The sequence below is a fragment of the Euprymna scolopes genome, chromosome 17 (assembly GCF_053919585.1).
Source record: "Euprymna scolopes isolate OS-2025 chromosome 17, ASM5391958v1, whole genome shotgun sequence".
Lineage (NCBI taxonomy): Eukaryota > Metazoa > Mollusca > Cephalopoda > Sepiida > Sepiolidae > Euprymna > Euprymna scolopes.
Window position 1 is genome coordinate 48,219,280 of NC_136498.1, and position 22,233 is coordinate 48,241,512.

Sequence of the window (22,233 nt, forward strand, 5' to 3'; positions counted from 1 at the left end):
TTCTACTCTAGAGGAAGATAAAAACAAAATCAATAAAGATACAAAAAATACTGTGTATATATGTATGTATAAACTACCTCCTCTTCATTCTGTTTAAAGAATACAGTTTAACTTTAGAATAGCCTCTTAATTGAAATAGAGTTAAGCAACTGATTTTGTTTGTTCTTTTGTTAATTTTTTTTTTATTAACTAAAAAAAAACATGTACGTCATCTACGGACTTTATTTTCAGTAATCTCACGTTTCATATGTAAACAAACAATCAAATTATTAAATGGCACACTTAAATTTGATTTTTATGGATTTGATTTGACAACAATATCTCTACTATTATATCTGCATTTGTCTTCCCCCCCACATATATATATACACACACACACAAACACACACATATATATATACACACACACAAACACATACACACACAGACATATATATATATATATATATATATATATATATGTATATATTCCAGGTTTAAAATATCCAAAAGTAAAACCCACTGAATTTCAACGATGTTGTTGATACTGCTCAATAAAAAAAACAGAATATTAAACAAAAGTACCATAAGTCGCTACTATAAATATACTGTTTCAGTCTAAAGACATCGATTGTCGCCTGACGATGTATTTTTAGACTGAAATGGATTTATTGTAGCGACTTACGGTTATTTTGTTTTACCTAAATTGGATAATATAATTTTCATGTATCTATTTTCAGTGTTGACATTAGTGCTCAATACGTAAGTAGATCAAGGTAATAAGTTATGAAAATATACATAACAACTAAGCTATACAGAATTTTCTGCGTTTCCTCCTCGTGAGGATTTATCATGCTATTGCATGAAATTTGTTATTGCGCTTTTATATATATATATATATATATATATATATATATATATATATATATATATATATATATATATATATATATATTCACGTGGTGACTAGTTTGCTAGTCGGACAACCAGATTCTTTATTTACAAACCCACTTATTTCAGCCAATGGTCGCGCCTTTATTCTATATAAATGAATTGCTATATATATATTTCCAAAACATACAAACAGTATTTTAAAAGACTGCATTATCACTTAAAAAGAAAATGGTGAGCTGGTTGGATAATAGTGCGATAAATGCAAACTTTTGGGTTCATACGTCTAGAAGGTATGTGTGCCACGTGTGTTGAATTGTTGTCCAATTTTGAGATTATTCTTAATAGCTTGCATCGTTTTCTTTATTTTTCAGTCGCTGAAGAAGCGGAAGACGTCAACGGAGAATCACATGGACGAATCTAGAACGCGCATACGTCAAACGGACGATAGAGATCGGTGTACGAATTGTTTACGAGGAGTTCTTCACTGTTATAATGTTTTCATATTGGTGAGTATCAAGGATGTGTTTTTGTTTTCCAAGTCTATCAAAAGTGGAAATTATCGAGTAAACTTGCGATCGAAGGAGTATCGTATTTAATCACGAAATCTATCATATGAACTAGAAAGAACTATAGTTTTAACGAGTCCTCCAAGAATTAAATTGTTTTGTGTAAGGTTACTTGGTGTATGGCAAGCCTGTAAAGCTATTTGGTATTTTTCCTTTGCACTCCTTTTTTTAATGTGCGAGGTGGAACTGGCATCTTGTGTCATTTGGTGCCAATTTTAAAGTTTCCACAATATTCACCAACAAATGGGTACTTCTATGTGATTTACATTTTATAAATGGCCATTAATGCTAAAAAATAACTTTTCTCGTGTGTGTGTGTGTGTGTGTGTATGCATATATATATATATATATATATATATATATATATATATATATATAATGTCATCCACATACACTACTGTTCCATTGTATCACAACTCCTCAGTGCAGCTAGACAATCACCTTTCCCAAGCTGTGGATTGAACCTACCACCATCGCGTTGATAGCCGTCAGTTTTAACCACTGGACCATGGACCGGTGCACGTAAACATCTTATCAAATGTTTATTAAATAAACATTTGCCCATCGCTTTTACAATACTCGAACTGCGAGCTTGTTTACAAACAAACGACGAGTCTTGCTATATATATATATATATATAAGTGGTCCAGAGGTAACGTTTCTTGGTAATGAAGTCGTCAGACACTTCCTGACTTAAATGCACCAAACATAACTGTTATTGGGGCTTTTTTTGTTCCTTTCTCTTTGCAAAACGCAATCATATTCTGCAAAACCAAAAATTTCTATAAAACAATCAAACCAAACTATATAAATAAATACCTGAAAGGAAAATATAAAGAACTCTAAGCATAAAAACTTTTACCAAAATGACTGAACCCGGAAAAGGGGGTTAATATGCCTTAAAATAAGGCAACCAAACTAAAAATGATGAATAAATATTTGAAGATGTGAACTTGAAGCATAAAACTTTTTTTTCCAAAATTACCGAATTTTTTTTTTTTTAACAGCCCCCCCCCCAAAAAAAAAAAAACGGTTGGTTATGCTGTCAAACAAAATAACGGACCTCACGTCACAAATATTTGAAGATGTGAAGAGCTTGAAACAAAAACTTTTTTTTTTTTTTAAAGTGATTCAGCATTAAATAACCTGAAAAAGGTTGATATGCCGTAAAACAAAACAATCAAACCACGTTGCAAAGAAAAATAATTCTCCTAAATGAATAAGCATAGAATTTTCCGTAAACCTTCACATCCGTTCAAATGAAGAACCCATCCTAATTTTCTTCAGCCAGATTTAAAATCGTAATTTTCATTTTGGTTTTGTGTTGTTTTCTTTCAGGTATTGGGCTGTACGGCCTTGGCAGTCGGGATTTGGTACTTGGTTACGGAATACAGCGCGCGAGAAGTATCTGTGGTGGTCGGAGAAGAATGGTTTGAGGTGGCCACTTACCTTTTGATAGGAGCAGGTGGCACAATTGCTCTACTAGCATTCTGTGGTTGCTGTGGAACAATGCGTGAAGATAAATGTGTACTAGGATTTGTAAGTAACACTAACACATCATTTCTTATGTTACCAGCAGGAGCACCTGTTGGATCTCTCTCTCTCTCTCTCTCTCTCTCCTACCCTCCCCTCCCTCCTAGTCATTACTAGTATATAATCCATAAGGATTATAACTTATTACTTTAGTTATCAAAGAAGAATGTCTTAACTGATAGATTATTGGTTTATGAATTTTTGAATCGAATTAAAATCTGGGCAGCGTATGAGAATGTGTACAGAACAGGAGGCTCTGATGGTGTGGTCACATTGAAAGTTGGGTGAGAGTTCTTGGTCTAGTAGATGCATTGTAAACAGTTGCGGTAGCAGGTTTAGATCACATGGGAAGGCCCAAGAAAACATCGGAGGAAGTAATGAGAATGGACTAGAGAGCTGGCGGTAAAATAAAGATCTGATCAGTGATAGGTTAGTTTGGAAGTCAATTTCTAAAAGGTGTCCGGCACATGCAAGCATGTAAACAAACGTTAAACCGATTATTATTTATTATTTACTAATGGGGGTGCCCAGCGTTGCCCGGGTGTGTGTAGTAAGGAAGCTTGGGGGGGGGTAAAAAAGTTGCAGTAGCGGGAAGGAAATCAAAATAACAGAATAACGGTAGGCAGTTTGGATGGAGAGAGGTGGGGGTTTTTTTGGGTTTTTTTTTTGGTTTTTTTTTGGTTTTTTAAGACGTGTTAGTAGGCAGGCAGACGGGCTCGAACCTGTACCACAAAGGAAGAAAAGAGCGTGGAAAAAAAATGTGACGTCTTAGCCGATGTCTCCATCATCACGCGACCGGAAATCTTAAGCATAGTCAATCCAACCGAGACGATGACTTTGTGAAAATGTCAACGCAAAAACTGACCCTTCCTTGGCGAAAAAACCCTCAAGAATAACGGGTTAATGAAATGGATGGATTGCCCGGTCGTAAAATACGCTTTAATTTTAATTTATGCAGATTTCATATTTATTATTAAAGTCAATTCTCTATTGATTATTTCATTATTATATTGTACCCAATATATAGTCATGATTTCAAAACTAAAAAAATAAATTTAAGTCTCATCAACGAGAATTAAACCTAAAACATAATTTCATGATTGAAACTATGTTTACAAGTTAAGCAAAGACCGTAGTTTGTTTGTACTCAATATGTTTGGACTGTGCAAAGGAGTGTGAATTTTATTAAATACAAGCTGGTTTCCATGACAACAATGTTTTTGATAACAAAGATGCAAGCAAGGGCGGTCGGACGGTCCAGTTATATAATTATATAGATGCAATGCGGTGTTTGGAAAGTACCGTAAATAAATGCCATTTATTTCAACTAAAAAAAAAGTAGTCAAATTTCTTTCCTTTTCTTTCCCCCTGCAACTGTCTCTGCATGTAACGTGGGGGCCTGTGTTAAAACATGTAACGACAGTGTCATACAAAGAGTAGCTTTTTTAATACTGTTTTGCTTTCTCCAACAAAAGGAGGGTGGACCTGTAAATTCACCTTCGTCAATTCGTTTGTCCGCACTTTTCTCAATAACTACGCCTTGGAATTTTTTGAAATTTTGCACAAACATTAAACATGATATAAGTAAAAAAAAGTAACAGAACGGATTTTCCGAGAAAACTCCGGCTGCCCCCTAGGGGTTCCTTTTGGGTTAAAATGGCTAAAATTGTCACTTTTGTGCTTATTAAAAAAAATTGATGCCTTAGATTTTTATAAAACTTTCTGAAAAGTTGTAAGTAACTGACATCTATATAATTTTGTTTGTCTATACTTTGCAATAACTCTTGGGTGTGGCACGGGGGCTCTTTTAGGACTAATAAAAACACTCCATTTTTAGGACTATTTTGCCATATTTGTCCAAAATTTTCTGTGTATGTCCATTTAACAGTTTTGCATGGTGCTGAACTCAAATTTAAATAATTTAAGGCCTTGGGGACTTTTGGGGCTTAATGGAGGGGGGGAATGATAGACTTAGTCATTTCTTTGTTTTTCTTTTTTTTTTTTTTTTTTTTTTTTGCTTGGTGCAGAACTCAAATTTACATATGTTAAAGCCAAAAACTGCACCGTTTGTTCATTTTCATCAGGATTTGACGACCCCTGGGGACTTTTGGGGCTAAATGGGGGGGGGGCAAATGCTGAACTTAGTCATTTTTTTTATGCCTCGTTTTCTATGCGCTCACGGGGGAACCATGCATGCTTCACTTGTTCAAATAGATGTTTACAGGTGATAACGTACATACAAATGAATGTTTTATTGTATACAGTTTTTTTCTCTCCCCCCCCCCCGTTCCTTGTTTTGTTTTTTGTTTATTTTTTTCTAATTTTGGTTTTGTTTTCTGTCTTTCAGTATAGTGGGACCCTAACATTTATGTTTCTCTTCTTGACCGTTTCTTGTGGTATGGCCTTTTACTTTAGGCGACAGGTAGGTCTAATTGTAAGTACGAACGTTTTTTTACTATTTCCACGACCAGGGAATTTGTTTGTTGGTAGCTCAAATCTACAAACTGACTGCTCTACTAACAAAGAACGTCACTTCTTCCAAATTAAAAAAAAAATATAAAAAAACGCCAGATCCACTGATACCGCTTGCTTCTCTTCATCGAACGAAATAAAAATCAGAAAAATAACCAGGAAATATGAAAAAAAAATGCTTGCGGCCTGGATGAATTCTCCTTTTCTCAAAGTCATTCCAAGATTTTATTAGTACAGATTTTTTTCTCTTCAATTTCTCAATTAAAAAAAAAAAAGAAAATAACTTATGTATTATCTGAACTGCTATTCTTATCTTGGTTGTCAGTTTCACCACGTTTCCGAAAACGCCCCGAACTTCTTCCGGTGCATCCCTTCAAACTTAGGAATTATTATCAAACTCAAAAACTTGTACGGAATTCAGGACTGACCTCTTTATTCATTCATAAAAATTTATCCAGACAAGGCATGAAGCCACTTTATGTAAACAGCTTAAAAAACATGCTACAACAACCACGATAAATGTGAGATTAAGCAAATTGCTAAAGAGAAAATACCACTTCAAGCTAAAAAAAAAAACGAGGATGATAAATATGAGATGGATAAATTCCGACCCGGAAAACTTCCTCCTTTGTCAGAAATATCACTCATGGAATGTAAGAACTAAAGGACAAAATAAAGTGAGAATTACGAGGTTTCCAAAAGTAAACCCAAGGCCTAATTTATGCTCCTTTTTAATCCATGAGGATAGGCTGTTCTCTCTCTATCATACATGATCTTTATCGGTCTCATCATGTGGACAGGTAGCGCAAGGAATAAAAAGGGACCAATATGCCTTAAAATAAGGCAACCAAACTAAAAATGATGAATAAATATTTGAAGATGTGAACTTGAAGCATAAAACTTCTTTTTCCAAAATTACCGAATTTGTTATTGAACAGCCCTCCCCCCCCCCTACACACAAAAAAAAAACGGTTATGCTGTCAAACAAAATAACGGACCTCACGTCACAAATATTTGAAGATGTGAAGAGCTTGAAACAAAAACTTTTTTTTTAAAGTGATTCAGCATTAAATAATCTGAAAAGGGTTGATATGCCGTAAAACAAATCGAACCACGTTGCAAAGAAAAATAATTCTCCTAAATGAATTAGCATAGAATTTTCCCTAAACCTTCACATCCGTTCAAACAATCAGTTCTAAGGGATAGTTTTCTAGATGTTCAAGGCGATAATAACTATGAACAACTTACTATTTCTACCCTGTCATGGTTGAGTGGACAAGAGCAATCTACCCTCCACTTGGATTAAATAAAGTGCAGTTCAGAATTCTGTTTTGGTTCCAGAGTTTGACAGATTTTCAATTTGGAAAAGATGCACCTGAAAAAAGGTCGGAGGTTACATCGGCAGAAGTGTCAGATAAAAACCAAGATGAGAATAGTAGTCCGAATAATGCAACTCATTGTTTATCCTCATCAAAAAAAAAAAAAAAAAAATTTAAAACAAAGAACATGAAGCTGGTCGAGGAAATTTGGTAAATGACAATGTGCGCCTTTTCCTTTTTTTTTTATTCTTTTTTTTTTCTTTATAATGCATGCAAATTCTCTCTCACACACACACACACACACACACACACACACACACACACACACACACGGTATAACGTAAACAATCTTGCTGTAAGCCTCTGTCAGCAATGTTTATTATTAGAGACCTTAATAATAAACATGGCCATCGAAGGCTTACTGTAGGATGGCTTACGTTACCATTTGTTATTATTTACTTTTCTTATTGTTATTATTGATTACAGTAAAATCGACGGTATCATATTTGATATGTTCGACGATATCATATTCACATGCATATGGCGGGCTCTCTTTACAATATATATACAATTTCAAAATGTTCACTGATTTTTTAATCATGGAAAAATAAAATATGTAACTTATTCAAATGTAAATTGAGAAGTCCGGAATCGTTTTGGTACTGTATAGATGTTGTAAACGGGACCCACATAAAAACAATTTTTTTTTTTTTTCAAGTTTCACATGAATAAAGGAAGGTTTTGTGAATGTCGAGATAAAACTAACCATGAGAAATTATCGCATTTGTTTTATGTCAAAAAAATTATATTAATTGAAAATGATTCGATACTTATGCAGACAACGACTTGGTTTTTTTTTCCGTGAACATTGTCTCTGCATATTCTAGCAGCTTACATAAACCACCAGCATATGACGAAACGCTCAGTCAATACAGCAGACGACAGTTAATAAATGGAAATAACTATTAGCTTTTTAATCACGCAAAAAATTAAAATCATTTTTTAAAAAAATCATTTTAGTAAAGCCGTCATAATGAAGCGAGCGGATTTGTAGATTATGCTGCAGTTGCCGGAAAAATGTCTTTCATTTTACCAAGAATAGAATTAATCAGAAATACATGTGGTCCCACGACATTGCAACTGTTCGAAATTTAGAGTCATCGGTTCAGAACACATCGCAACATTTACGGGAAAATGAGTCGTTTTCTGCATAAGTAACAATCATTGTTTGTCTCAGTTATAAAAGCAAATATTTTAATACAATTTTATAAAACGACAAAAATAAATAAATCCAACGCTTTTAAATAAGAAACAAATATCTTGTTTTAAAATATGTTTATGTTCACAGCGTTTCGACTGTTGGACTTTCTAGCTTTCTTCTGGTGCTTTTTGTTTGCCGTAATTGATAACCTTGTGCTAATTTTTATTCATAATTTCAATAGCTAATGATACTTAACGTTTTAAAGAACCCACATCTTTAATTCATCAAAAGATTTAAACCGCTGATTTGAGTTAACCACAGTTAACTCCCTTTGTGGCAAGTCTTTTTTTTTCCGTTAACTTGTACTATTATATTTTACTCACTTGGTGTTCTCACAAGTCGTTAAGTGATTTCTAGCTGAAAAAAAAAATTAGTTTCCTAAATATGAGTAAACAGGCCACAGATTTCAGCACACTAGACTTCTTTCAATACATGTGTCAAGTCATTTTGTGTTCTTGTAACAGCCGTTTACCATTGTTTTTTTTTGTTTGTTTTTTTCTGAGAATAGTACTTGGTTTTCTGTGGAATTTCAGTGACAATAAGCCTTTTCATAATTCAATTTTCAAGTACTCTGTGCCCTTTCAGTGGAGGTTTAAATGATGCCCTCTCTCTAGTCTTTCTTTAAATACTCCTTAACCCTTCACACCTATCTTATGTTGAATAGGGGGTTCATATTAGAAGATAAAATACGAGGGAAAAGTTCATACCTTTCCTTATTATAGGCCGGCGTCTTTGGTGTCGATCACAGCTGTTGGGTGTGAGATGAAATATACACGTGCGACACTTTACAACATGCAGTGAAACATACTGGAATCTTCGTGAGTGTCACACTAAATCTATAAACATATCACTGAACTATTTACATAATTAACTTTCAACTAAAGTTATTTTACCAAAATAATATTTCTGTTCTTAGCCTAGCAAGGTCAACTAGTGTTGTTTGGAATCAGTGTTTCCGGGGAAGTTCTATACAACACTTGTATTGTACCAAGCAAGGAGAGTGTGTGTGTAGGGGGGGGGGTCGGATTATCGGATTATAAAATTTTTGTTCCATTTTGGAAATTTCATTTCCTTTGGATTTGCTAATATATATTTAACTATCTCACAAAAAGGAAGCGGTAATGCTTGAGAAGATGGTGTCGTCACCACAGAACATATACTACACCACTTCCTTCTTAATTAAACATTGAAAGATAGTATTCCACTTTTTTTTTCTTTTTTTTTTAATATTTTTCCTCATTTTATCCTCTCTTCTTTCCCCCTTTTTAAAAATTTTGCTTCAAGATTACATTTGCCGTTTTGCTCCACTTTTTAAGTTAAATAGTGATAGCAAAACGACCCCCCCCCTTTTTTTTTTAACCACATATGTCCGGGCTTTTATACCTTTTATTGATTTTTCTTGTTGCTACAAATGGAGAGGGGCCAAGACCCTTTTCATCAAGGCTTCAGTGCTGACTGATTGACCTCTGTAATAACTGTAGTGCCACTTCCAGTATAGGGATGCACCTTGGACTAATATTCTCACTTTAGTTTTTATCTCAACATTTCTGCCGATGTAACTTACAGGTGAAAGCATGCACCATCGTTTGCCTCTTTCCACCTGGTGTATAAATGAATTAAGGGACCCTTTTCATCCTGGGTGCTGATCTGCTAGTATTTTTCTTTTTATTCATATTTTATGAATTTTTCATTGTCTACGTCTTCTATTTTATTTTTAAAAGTTGCCCTCTCTTAATAGTTGGGATGTCCTTGTCCATATTCCGGTGGAAAGAGGGGAACATGCTGGATGGCATGGAGACAGCACGCCATTTTTCTGCCAGTGTTTACTTCTAATAAGAAGTGTCGGCATGTCAATGCCTCTGAAAAACATTTAAACTGAAGACACCTGAGAATGGTATCTAGCAGGCATTAAAGTTCTCTTTATTTTATTTATTATTTTTTTATTTTGTCATTTTGTTCTAACTGTGGGGGTGGAGCATCCTACAGGACGACATTCACCTGCTATCTCCTACATTCCAACCGAGAGGTCTTTTTTTTCTTTTTTTTAACCATACCTTTAAGTATAATTGTTAGTATCTTATGCACTTGGTTCGCCGGGTATATTTGCCAGGTAGTTTTGAAGATTAGTTTCTTTTCATGTCCTGAATAAGACATTGGTATTTTGTTATCTTTTCTCTCTCAGCTCTGTTCGACCCAGCATCAGTAAGAACACAAAAGTCTCCCCACCTCTAATAGGAGACGATCTAAAATGCAAGACTAGTTTTATTTACGACAAGAGTGAAGATGTTGGATAATTCTTCTTGAAATTCGAATTCAAAGATTAAACGTAGCATCACATGGTAAAATTCCTTGAAGGTTACCGTTGAAAACATAGGGCACCTGAAGAAGGTCGGAAAGTGCAACGGCCAACATATTGTTACATTTTTCAATGCTATGAGCATATTGATAAAAAACAAACTCTACAGTTCTAATAATTCTTATTTGTTCTTGCATGAATTGTGGTTGTCTTCCCCCTTGTATTAACATTGCTTTTTGCACCCCTAAAAAAAAGAATTAACAAACGCTTTCACTGTCATTAACCTCAGCATGTCTGTATTTATTTTAATTGTAACCTGTTTTTAATCAAAGTCATCGATTCAAGGTTTTATTGCCTTTATGACTGTAAAATTTGAAATATTTTAGTTATTTATATATATATATATAATGCAATCATGAAGGGAAGACGAAAATTCATGATTAAAGTGTTAAAATAAAATTAACGGATTGAAGAGAATAAAAATTAATTTTATTTTAAACATGGATTTTATTTTAACATTTTAATCATGAATTTTCGTCTTCCCTTCATGATTGCATTATATAAATTTTGTACCCCTCAAATACTCATATATACAGGGTGTTTCAAAAGTCTTGGGAACATAACGATTTTTAATAACTAGTAATGTTGCCAAGACTTTTGCAAAAACCCTGTATATAATTTTTGCTAGTGATTATCTGTTCAAATATCTCCTCCAAACAGGCGTTCATCATATTCAGTGTTTTCTTAGACACATGAGTTAAAAGTAAACGGTTGAAGTATGGGTATATATGCTAGTAAGAATGATGAATATATTATAAGATGTACGCTAGCTAAACACAATATCAATATGAACTACGAAATAAGCAAACCAGTCTCGAATCTCATCAAAGCTGAGGTGTTCGCTTTGAACTGGGAAACGGTTTAGTCTTTTCCTGAAAAGAATGCTCTTCTTTCAGGTAGTACCTCGTCTGAAAATCTGAAAAGGGGAGTATAAATTTATTTCCTGTTGCGTAAGAGAATGGTGAGAAGATTTTTGGTCGAAGGAAGAGAAGGGAAAGAAAAGGAGTTTTTTTTTCTTTTTTTTTTTTTTTAAGGCTCTGGCAGCGACAGTGATTTGGAAGCACATGTTGGTGCGAGAAATTATTAAATAATGCAATCCAAGGTTTGAATAAAAATTGACAGATGACCAGTTGTCATAGATATAGCTGCGGACTGGTAAACGGATAACTAACCCCGAGAGAATAGCTGGGATGTGCTGTATTGTCGCTAGCTTAGAAAATTATGTTTGATGATAAAACGACTTAATAAATGCCTTTTGTTTCAACTGAAACTGAAAAGCGTCAAATTTCTTTCCTTTGTGACTCTCTGTGTACAATGTGTTGGGTCCAAGTGAAAATGTAATGGCCATGTTACAAACAGAAGAAAATGACGATAAGGAATGCTTAGTCTAAAAAAAAAAAAATTTCAGTTCTCAACTTGCATATTACAAGTTTTCTTGTTTTGATTTTTTTTTTTTTAAAGATGTTTTAGATCGTATCTACACTTGATCATTTAAATTAAATCTTTTAGAATGCATTTGCTTACGTTGGTTGTGTGTGGGAGGGGGCTGATGCATAACATTGTTAGTAGAATTGAGAGCTTAATATCCACTGATTAAGATAAACATAGTTATTAGAACATATACCTCATTGTAAGCCCCCTCATATTCTAAGACTATCCGTTGAGAATCTGTATGTTATATGCACGGTTAAATAAGTTTCTAATAAAAAAAAAAAAATAAAAAAAAACATTCATAATCTGTGTCGTCCATCTGATCTAATTTTAAATGATATCCACATAAAAATCCCTCACACGTACATTGATACTGAATGAATATCTAATTAACAGCTTTTTTTTATATATATATAAAGGGCAGTTGTTTGTATGTGTGTTTGTATGTCGAGCTAAAAATAAAAAACAAAATAAACACCCACAAAGTTTGTATATTCTTAATCAGCTTTTCCCTGATGAATAATATCTAAATTTAAAAAAAAAAATTGATTCTCTGAGAGTTAACTGGGTCCGGTTTCGTCCGGGAAGGTAGTTTTTTCCAGTGTTATGTACTACTTTGAAAAAGAAATGCTGATTAGTGCCACAATGAATCTTCTATTATAAATGAGACTCTGTGTTTTTTATTCAGCTAGAGAGGAATGTACTGGGTGGAGGAGGAAGAGGAGTTTGGGGAAAAGGAGGTGAAATGGGGAGGGGGGAATAGAGAAAGATAACGGTAGACAGCTTAAATAGAAATGTAATATTTTTGCTTCAGGTAACACCGGTAGCCCTGCTAGTCTATTATATAAAAGACAGTTGTCTGTGTATGTGTGTTTGTATGTCCAGCAAAAAGTCTCAAACTACAGAACAAACAGCTACAAATTTGATTTCTTATTGATCAGCATGACCCTGGATGTATGTCTAAAATTTAGAAAAAACTTAATCTTCTGAGAGCCAACTGGGCCACATTTTGTCAGGAAGAGGCTTGTTTTTTTTTTTTTCCTCTTTTTTTAATTGGCATTATGTACTAATTTTGAAAGAAAATTCTGACCCATTGTCTGAGGGATCTATTATATAAAGGCGTTGTCTGCATATATGTTAAGCTATAAAGGAGTTGGGTTGAGATAGGTAGATGGATAGATAGAGGTAGAGAGATGGAAGTTTTAATATACACTTTTAGCTATAGGCAATGCTGGATAATCCGTATTCTTCAAATTACTGTTCTCATCTCGAATGTTATTCGCACAATATTTCAGCTGATGTGACCGCTAATCTTCTTTAGCTTTATCTTGAACTAGGGAAGCTGTACAAAATTTCAAACAGAACCCTTTAATTCATGAGTAGATTGCTCTTGTTCCATCAGCCATGACAGAGTATAAATCTTGAGCAATTCTTACTTGATGATTGCGACATCTTGTCAGACGAGTGCCACTACCTCAGTCACCGAACGTCCATGTGCCCAAAGATGACTTTTCAGTCCTACCAGCAACTTGCACACCCTCAAACAGACATGGCACTGATGACGGTCATTGATATGGATGAAACGGCAATGGAACTTGTATCATCGAGCACTTTCGTGTGATTAACGGGACCTGCCTTGGACAACAGAGCCCAATCTCACACCTCACAGATCCAGAGATTCCCATTATTGCATGGCAAGGTTTTGTTTCCTACATGCTCTCTTGAATTTGCTCTGTCTATCTTTGCCGTTTCAAAGTCTTCTGCACCCCTGTACATCGGTGCCCTCTACTGCTTCTGATCAGATGATAAGGACTCCCAACTGTCAACAGGAACGTGAAAGTTCACCACTTCTCCTTGATGCTATCATGAAAATGCTTGTTTTTTTTGGGGGGGGGGTCTTCTGGTCAAGGTTTGGTGTGGACGTTAAAAATACACTGATGTCTTAGCGTCATACTAGGCTTTTCCCACACAAATCAAAACCACTGCCAATGCAGACGAGGCTCTGATGAATGGTGAGTGTTCTGCACCGTATAACTGGACCCCCCCCCCCAGCACCAAATGCCTTGTGGGCCAAGGTTCTTTAACCAATTCTGTGCTGTGGGGGTGAACCTTCAATTTTTTTTTTATAGAAATAATTTAGGTTACATCGACTAGAGTCCAAATAACCCAAATATGAATTATCAATCCTCATCTCAAAAGTTCTGAAATGTGGCATAGATGCTGTTGGTTTTAATCAAAATTCAATTCAATTTTCGAAAATTGAAATATTGAATTTAAGTTAAAACCGATGCCATCTACTTAATTGTCATGTCGAAATTAGGAAAATATTAAATAACAGAAAATGATAATGCAGAAAAATTAATTATTAATGAAAATAGTTTTCAAAGAAATTGTAAGTTATGCTTAAACAATAACTTAGAATTCTAAACTGAGTTATTTCCCTTGTTTAAGTTCTCATCTTATGAAACAATAGATTGAACTCATGAAAATGCATGTTTTATGTAATAGTGCAATAATGTTACTAACTACGACATGACAATTAAGGCAATAACAATGCTTCTAGTTGAATTTGACATAAAAAAAATTAAGGAGATAGCATTGTTTTTTAATGAAAATGAATTTTTGTGACTTTATTCTGAATAAGCATCGACCAATTTATGTCAGTCGGACATTTTGTTTATCTGTTTCACCTGTTCTACATAATTGTGTATAAACATTAAGTTTCTTTGCCTTTTCGTTGATAAGAGTGATTTCTTTTTTTTTCTAAAGACAAAATTGTTATTGATTTGTAAAATTATTTTCTTACAAGTAAAATGTGTTATATCTCCTTTGACTAGGTCCATGGCTGGGTGAGTTTAATCGTGTTGTCATGACACAAACAAACTTATTTGTTAAACCCCCAAAATATCTGTTCTTTATTTTTTCCCAATTCGAATTTTCAAATTAAAAACAAACAAAAAATGGTACTTCTTGGCTGGGGAACATATGCATCTGAATGTTTTGATTGGGAGTTGCAGAACAGACCAGTAATGGCAGTCATTACTGAATAGTCAATTAGTATTGGCATTAAATGAAAAATCTTTTTCTTTTTCTTTCACCCTAAGTTAAGGTTACGTTTTTTTTTTTGGGGGGGGTCATTTTTTTTTTGTTTTTGTTTTTTTATTGAAATTGCTCCATACAAGGCTTGATAATGTATGGAGTTAAAAAGAATTCTACAAGACCAAAAACTAACCATAAATAAGTATTAGGTGAATAGATTTATTTACCTTATTAAATATGTACATATACAAGATGTTCCAAAAGTCTTGGACACATTTTGACATTGAATATCTCGAGAACTATTAAGGATATAAAAACACATCTGGTATAATCAGAAAGATTTTAATCTAAAGTTTTTCATGAAATGTTTAAAGACGTTTAATGTGAGCATCATTGGTCACACGACACAAATCAAGCTGATGGTTCAATTCTTGCCAAGCCCATCTCAGCATTCAATGGTTGCAACAGCTTCTGTTATTCGGGCCTTCTGCTCATCCACGTCTCTTGGAATGGGAGGTACATAAACCAGTCCTTTCACAAATCCTCACAAAAAAATCAAAAGATGTAAGATTTTTTTTTTTGCAAAATTCACGTTGAACAAGTGTCCATGATTCAGTCTTTGCGAATTCAAGCGCTAAAAAAACTTTGAGTGAACGCCATTACTGGATCTGGAGGAAAAAAAAAAAAAAAATGAAAAAAAATCAATAGCTTTAAAAAAACTTGATGCTTTAAAACGGCACCACTTTCATCTTACTACTACTATTCAGGTAAATAAATATGATGACTTGAAATGTGTCCAAGACTTTTGGAATACTCTGTATATTATGCTTTTTGTTATTTTCAACATTACTTATTAAGGGGATGTGGAGGTAAAGCAATTTTTAACCCTAACTTAGCATAACCTGGTTTGCATATTTATGCTTTAATGTCGTCTGCCTTTCTATTTTTTTTTTTTTTTCTTTCATAAACTTTCAAATAGTAAACTCTGCCATTTCTGGTTTATTTCGTAAATCACAATCAGACCTTCAGGTTCCTATGAATCCCCAGCTATAAAAGCACCAAAGAAAGTTTTATTTTTCTGCTTTATCCCTTGTTATTTTTACGAGCCTATTTTACTCTGCAGAGAGAAGGCGTGGGGAGCTTTTTTTACTTTAAGCTTTTATGCTATGTTTTCGTTTTTAGAAATAATTTATGTGGATTACTTGTTCGATTCATTTTGTGAACGCCCCTCTGTTTTATTTGATTATTTATTATTTTATTTATTTTTTTTTTTTTGTTAAGGAACTACTCCAGCTATAACTCTAATTGTACTGTTAATGACCTGTTTAAAAACCTCAATTTCCAGCAATATTTTCAAACAGACATACTTAATCTCAAATTATTATTAGCAAAATGGAAAAAACTGGTCAATTAATCTGACAAAAAAAAAAAAAACTAAATGGTTAAAGGGCAGTATTGCCATTCCTTTAGTGAAAAAAAAGAAAAAAAGGAGACGCTGCTTCTGGTTAGTAAATCTGATTTTTGCACACAACTTGCAAAGAAAGTCCCTCAGGATTGTTTAGTCTTCATGAAGTCCTCCTTGTTGTTCATAACTGTAGTAATGATGTGGAGAGGAATAGCAATAAGTGCCCATGGTTGGCATGTGTCAGATGGCTGATGCTACAGATTTAGCCAACTATTCCGCCTATCTGCTTATAACCTAGTGTTCTCGAGTTTGTACTAATCTCGCTCGTTTTTGGTCAATACATACACAACAGAAAAATGGAAAACTCACTGAAATGAATTTCCCAACAAGAATATAATGCCAAAAAATTATAAAGCAGGAACAAAATACCAAACTGAACAGAAAAGAAATCCCACTAGCAAGAATAAAAATGGGCTGTACACATTAACCCACTTGTATCTCTTGCGAAAAGAAAATCAATCCATTTGAATACCATGCTAAATCTTGCTCACAATTAAACACATTCTGATTGCATTTATGTAGGATAAGAAAAAATATTAGAGATTTATTTGATTTAAAAAAAAAAAAAAAATTTTTTTTAAATTGTCTTAAAAATTGTTCTGTACAATGCACACTGCCCTAATATATATATATATATATATATATATATATATATATATATATATAATTTCTTCTTTTTGTCTTGTTTCAATTTTTTCAGCAGATTATTAAGCAATTGGAAACTAATTTACCAGATTATCTCAAAGAAAAATACAAAAAAATTCATTATTTAAAGATTTATAGGTGGTGCTCAATTTCTAATACAACATACTAATAAATCAATCCCTCATATTGGAATCAGTCGGGTTTTTAAGGCTAAACTGCTATTAAAAAAGGACAAATTTGCAAAATTTTGATTTTTTTCGGGGTTACCAAATTGGCCTTTTTAAAAGCAGTTTGGCCTTCAAACGCTGACTGGTTTCAATATGGAGTATCTACTATTAGAATATTGTTTTAGTAGCTGAACACTCCCTAAAAATCTTGGCATATTGAATTTTTTTTTTTTTTTTTTTTTTTTGGTGGGAGGGTAATCTGGTAGATTAGTGTCGAATTAATAACAATCATTTGACAAAAGATGAAAAGAAAAAATAAGGAGAAGTGTGCATTGTGCAGGTCTACCATTGTTCAAAGTTTCCTAACATATTACTGAATGGTGATGAAACAAAAACTGTTGGATATTTACAACTGGAGAATTTGGCCGTTTTGCTTTACGGCATATCAACCCTTTTGGGGTGATTTAATGTCAAATTCAGTTATTGTTTTCAAAAGTTTTTTATTTTTCAATGTCTTTGTTTTTTCATGATGCTTTGTTTTGTTGAGGTAAATTGTTTGAGTTTTGCAAAGGAAAAAAAAAAACAATATCCATGTTTGGTGCATTTTAGAACCGGAAACCAGTATCTTCAGACAGCCTGATACTTAGAGTGGTTCACTTAAAAGTAGCCCAGAAAAAGTATTAGAGAGGAGAACATTATTTTGTTTAAATTACCTGTAGTGCTATAAAAGATGCTGGAAGTGTTCCCCGTTGATATCTATGCATTTCTGGGGACGTTTAATGTTTGTAGATCTTTTTTGAGGATTCTCCTAATAGCGTTGGTAAAGTTCTCCTTTCGTTGGTCTAGATTGTGAGGATTATTTGCATAAGCTTTTTGTTTTAAAGTCCCCCAAAGATAAAAATCACATGACAACTCCAGGGAATATGGTGGTCATAACGATTTGCTTATTGTTCTCTCTTCCGTAAACATGTCATGAACTCTTGTCAGTGATCCGTGAGACGTATGGCATGTAGCGCCATCTTGTTGGAAAAAGAATTGCATTTTGTCTTGTGGTGTCAGTTGGTCATGAAGAGAAAGATTAGAGAGATACCGGGCAACTTTTAAGTGGGCCACACTATATTTTTATATCAAGAATTGAATATATTTTGTATTCCTTTTATAGCATATATGGTTTGATTGCAGATAGTATTATGTATTTTATGTTAAGGGACATACTCTATACTAATTATTAGGGCTGTGACAACAGAATATTCTTTTCATTATTTTGACTCTCGGGTATATATCCAACACAGACACACTTAATCAACCGAAAACCACATCCATCTATATAAAAACATATTACCGGATATATACTCAAGAGTCAAAGCAATGAAGATTCACAGCCATACTAATCGTTAATAGATTTTATAATGTAATTAACTAAAGAATGAAGTAGTTCTTTTTATTCTTATTTATGTATCACAAACTATTAGCAGCATCGCCACGGTTTGTATTAGTTTTTGAGTGATGTGTATGTTTGGAATGTGAAAGTGGAAACGGATAAAACGTAGAGGAAGGAACGACGCTCCCAAGTCAGAAACATTCTAAAGAATTTTACTGCTAAAACCGAGCTCATGTTTATCAATTCAACAAGAATTGAAATATTCATTGAAATTTATTTATTATATAAAGAGCAAATGTCAGCATAAATGTTTGTATATCCATCAAGTTGATATTTTGATCAGCATTGCCCACAGTGAATAACATCTGAAACTTAGAAAAAATATTCCTACTCTGAGGTTCAACTGGGCTGAGGTGTGTCAGGGTGAGTACTAATTTTGAAATAAAAATGCCAACTCATTCCATAAGGAATCTATTATATAAAGATGTGTGTGTGTGGTGAGGAATGGGTTCAGCAGAAGAGACACATGGGTTTGAAGAAAGGAAGTTGAAAGCAGAAGGGTGGAGATATCTAGAGGGATAGAAGTTTTAATAGAAATATTTTACACTTTTGCTTTGGGCAACGCCGAGTAGTCCTGCTAGTAAATAAATTTAACATTATAAAAGTAGATTATGGATGTTTGTACATGAATTATAATCTGAAAACTTAATTTTACAAATTCTTTTTTATTATTATTATACACTGAAATTAGCAAGCAAAGAAAAAATAGTTGAGCTGATAAATATAAAACTCACTGAAAAATTTCAGTTCTTCAGAAAAAAAAAAAAAAAAAAAAAAAAAAAAAAAAAAAAAAGCCTTTGAATGCCTACTGGACACTGTCCTCGAATCTCTAAAGGTCTCTTTGTATAAAGACTTGTCAGGATAACCTGGCATGAGGATACTTCCTCATACAAGTAAACCTTGACTAAATATTCAAAATAACATAGTATTCAAGCATAAATAAAAAACCCTCGGTATAGTAACAACACTAAGTTGGATATTCTACCAGACTAGATGAATTCTTGTATTGGAATCCAGTGTCCAAGAAACGAAAAGAAAAATATACCATAACTTAGTAAATTAGTCAATAAATAAGAGGAAGATTAATATTCCTAACTAACTCAACATTATAGATGTGAAGGAGACTTTAATGCAATAGTCGAATATCTATGTAACTTTTATAGAGATCAAGTGTTATTCCCAGAAAATGACCCCTTGATTTCTGGAAACTTCGATTAAGGTATAATGAGCAGCTTTGGTCAATATTTTCATGTACATTAGTTTGTTTGTAGATCTGTTTGTTAGATGAATTATAACAAAACTATTGAACCATTTGAAAAGCCTATAAATTTTTTCTTTTTCATATGTGGTGGAAATAGGGCACGCAGTGTCAAAGAAGAAGCCATTAAAGTTTGTTTTTTATATAGAATTTAATGGAAAATTTCCACAGATGTGGATCAAGGAAGTTATTTATAATAATTGAGGATCAATATCACAAAACTGTATTTTCACAATTTGAGATAATTTCTCAGAATATTGAATGGGTATTTATGAATAAAATGGCATGCACTAACATATTGAATTTTCAAGAGTCTATGACAATTTTAAATGTCTGTACAAAAACGTCTGGAAACTTATTGGAGGCACCTCGTATTTCCTTGTCTCATCATGAGGACAGACACAAAGTCAATTTTTAATCAAAGGGAGCGTTCTGGATTGGGACAAAAATAAAATTGTTTTTGTTTAACACTTCTCCTTTAATAACCAATGACAGAATAGACTAACTATAACATTGGAACAGATACTTCACTTTGCTTCTAGCTAAAGGCCAAAGGTTTACTGATGTGTGGAATAGATTTCTCCCTCAAAATATGGATCGATATTATACAAGAAAATATGGAATTCTTTGAAAAGCGAACAAGAATGATACATCTGTTTGGCAGAAGCAACATGAAGTTATTGGAGGGGGGGGCGTATTTTTATTTTTTAATGTTTTCATTTATTTAACAAGACTAAACAATATTTTTTTTCTTGCTGCTTTAAAAAGCCTACTAATCTCCTACTAACCAAAGAAGCCATTAGTTTTTCCGATGCTGATCTTTCCATAACACTTACTAAGCCAACAAACAATATCCTTGTTTTTTTGTTTTGTTTTTATTCGCTTTTTGTTTGCTTTTTGTTTAACATTATATATAATCCTAAATTTTTTTTTTTTTTTTTTTTTTTTTTTTTTTTTAAGCGAACAAATCTTTTTTGGGGTAACTGATATTCCACAATATCAAACACCCGTTTTACTTTTGTTTTTTGTTTGTTTTTTACCTTAACCCAAAAGCAAGAACCTATGCTTATGGCTTAAAATGTTGCCGTTTTTCTTCTGATCAGTGCAAGTTACAATAAAATTCTAAAATAATTGTAATCAACAATGAAATGTTTTCAATCCCATAAAAAAAAAAAACTACTACATTAATATTTCGGTTATTTTATTGGCAGCTTTTTCAGGATGAAGATGGCACTTTTTATACAACTTATACGAGATATGAATTATTGAGGGAGGGGGTGATTGATGAATATGACCGAGAGGGTTGGGTAGAATGTATTGATGTATGTAGTACATCAGTTAACCTAAAGAATTTTGGAGACAGCCCCCATCATGGGAAGAGAAGATGCTGGATTTCTATACTTATAGTCGATCCTATATACATGTTTGCAAAAAAACATATGATGCATAACACAATGATTAAGAGCATATGTCTAGAATCCCTATTCTAATTTCGATCAAAATCGATTGCAGAAGTTTTGATTCTAGTTGGAAAAAATCAAATTCAATGCAAATTTTTAAATAGTTTGTGCCCATATTATGGCAGCTAAAAAAAAAAATCTTTCAAATTCAATAAACTGAAATATTTGAGTTGATTTCTAATATCGATATGCAGCAAAATCTCATTGACACATCAGCTTTTCGAGTAGATCACCAAAGTTAAGCAACATTAAACCTGGCCAGTGCTAAAATAGGTGACCATTTGGAGACAGTAGACGAAGTATATCATCTTCCTTACCTGGGATGCACACGCTGACTGGAAATTTCATGTGTATTTGTATTCCCATAAGATTCCGTTTCCAGTGGAAGTTGGAATACTTGACTCTGGGTGAATATCAGAGAAGTGTTATAACAGGTTATTCAATCTATAAACGTTTGACAAAAAAAACTTGGGTGTATGACTTTACACAAAGTGATTTCACATGCATTTTTATATATATATATATATATATATATATATATATATATATATTTTTTTTTTTTTTTGCATAAAACTAAATTAAATATCCACATCTGAACAGCTTCCTCCTAGAAGCTGAGTTCTAAAATTCAATAATCGGTTGATGACATTTGACGAGAATTCTGTACCTACAAATATATAAACATACCTCATGCAGATAATGGTCATTGTCATCGTTGGCACATTCACCCTGGATTGGCTCTATCCAACAAGCTTACCACGTCCTGAACACTGGCTGACCAGGCACAGCAATTCAAAGCTGCTTCTATTATGAGTGCAAGCCATTCGCAGTTCCAACGAAAGACGTTGTAAAGGCGGAGGTCAGAATTAGTTCAGTATCCTGATTTTTGAGCCAGGTTTTGAGTTGACCACCGGTACGTTTCTTCCAGCCTGCTTGCAGTGCTGGAT

The 22,233-nt window shown here is 33.4% G+C and overlaps 1 protein-coding gene and 1 long non-coding RNA gene across 17 annotated transcripts in view; one reads left to right on the plus strand and one right to left on the minus strand.

The window, feature by feature from the left end:
- The window catches only part of LOC145296741 (tetraspanin-18-like), a 576,197-nt gene that overhangs the window by 517,568 nt on the left and 36,396 nt on the right, over nt 1-22,233 (plus strand). For 10 of the 16 annotated variants that reach the window (XM_080142765.1, XM_080142766.1, XM_080142777.1 and 7 more), the window contains 3 exons: nt 1,245-1,379; nt 2,778-2,978; nt 5,320-5,406. In XM_080142765.1, coding sequence (XP_079998891.1) covers nt 1,245-1,379; nt 2,778-2,978; nt 5,320-5,406 — 423 coding nt within the window. The remainder of the gene's footprint in view (nt 1-1,244; nt 1,380-2,777; nt 2,979-5,319; nt 5,407-22,233) is intronic. The other 6 variants (XM_080142767.1, XM_080142771.1, XM_080142762.1 and 3 more) reach the window with 1 other exon arrangement.
- Nucleotides 14,949-22,233, minus strand: part of LOC145296744 (uncharacterized) — a 62,334-nt gene continuing 55,049 nt past the window's right edge. Inside the window, exon 2 of the long non-coding RNA XR_013870018.1 lies at nt 14,949-15,518. This is a non-coding gene — a long non-coding RNA (uncharacterized LOC145296744). The remainder of the gene's footprint in view (nt 15,519-22,233) is intronic.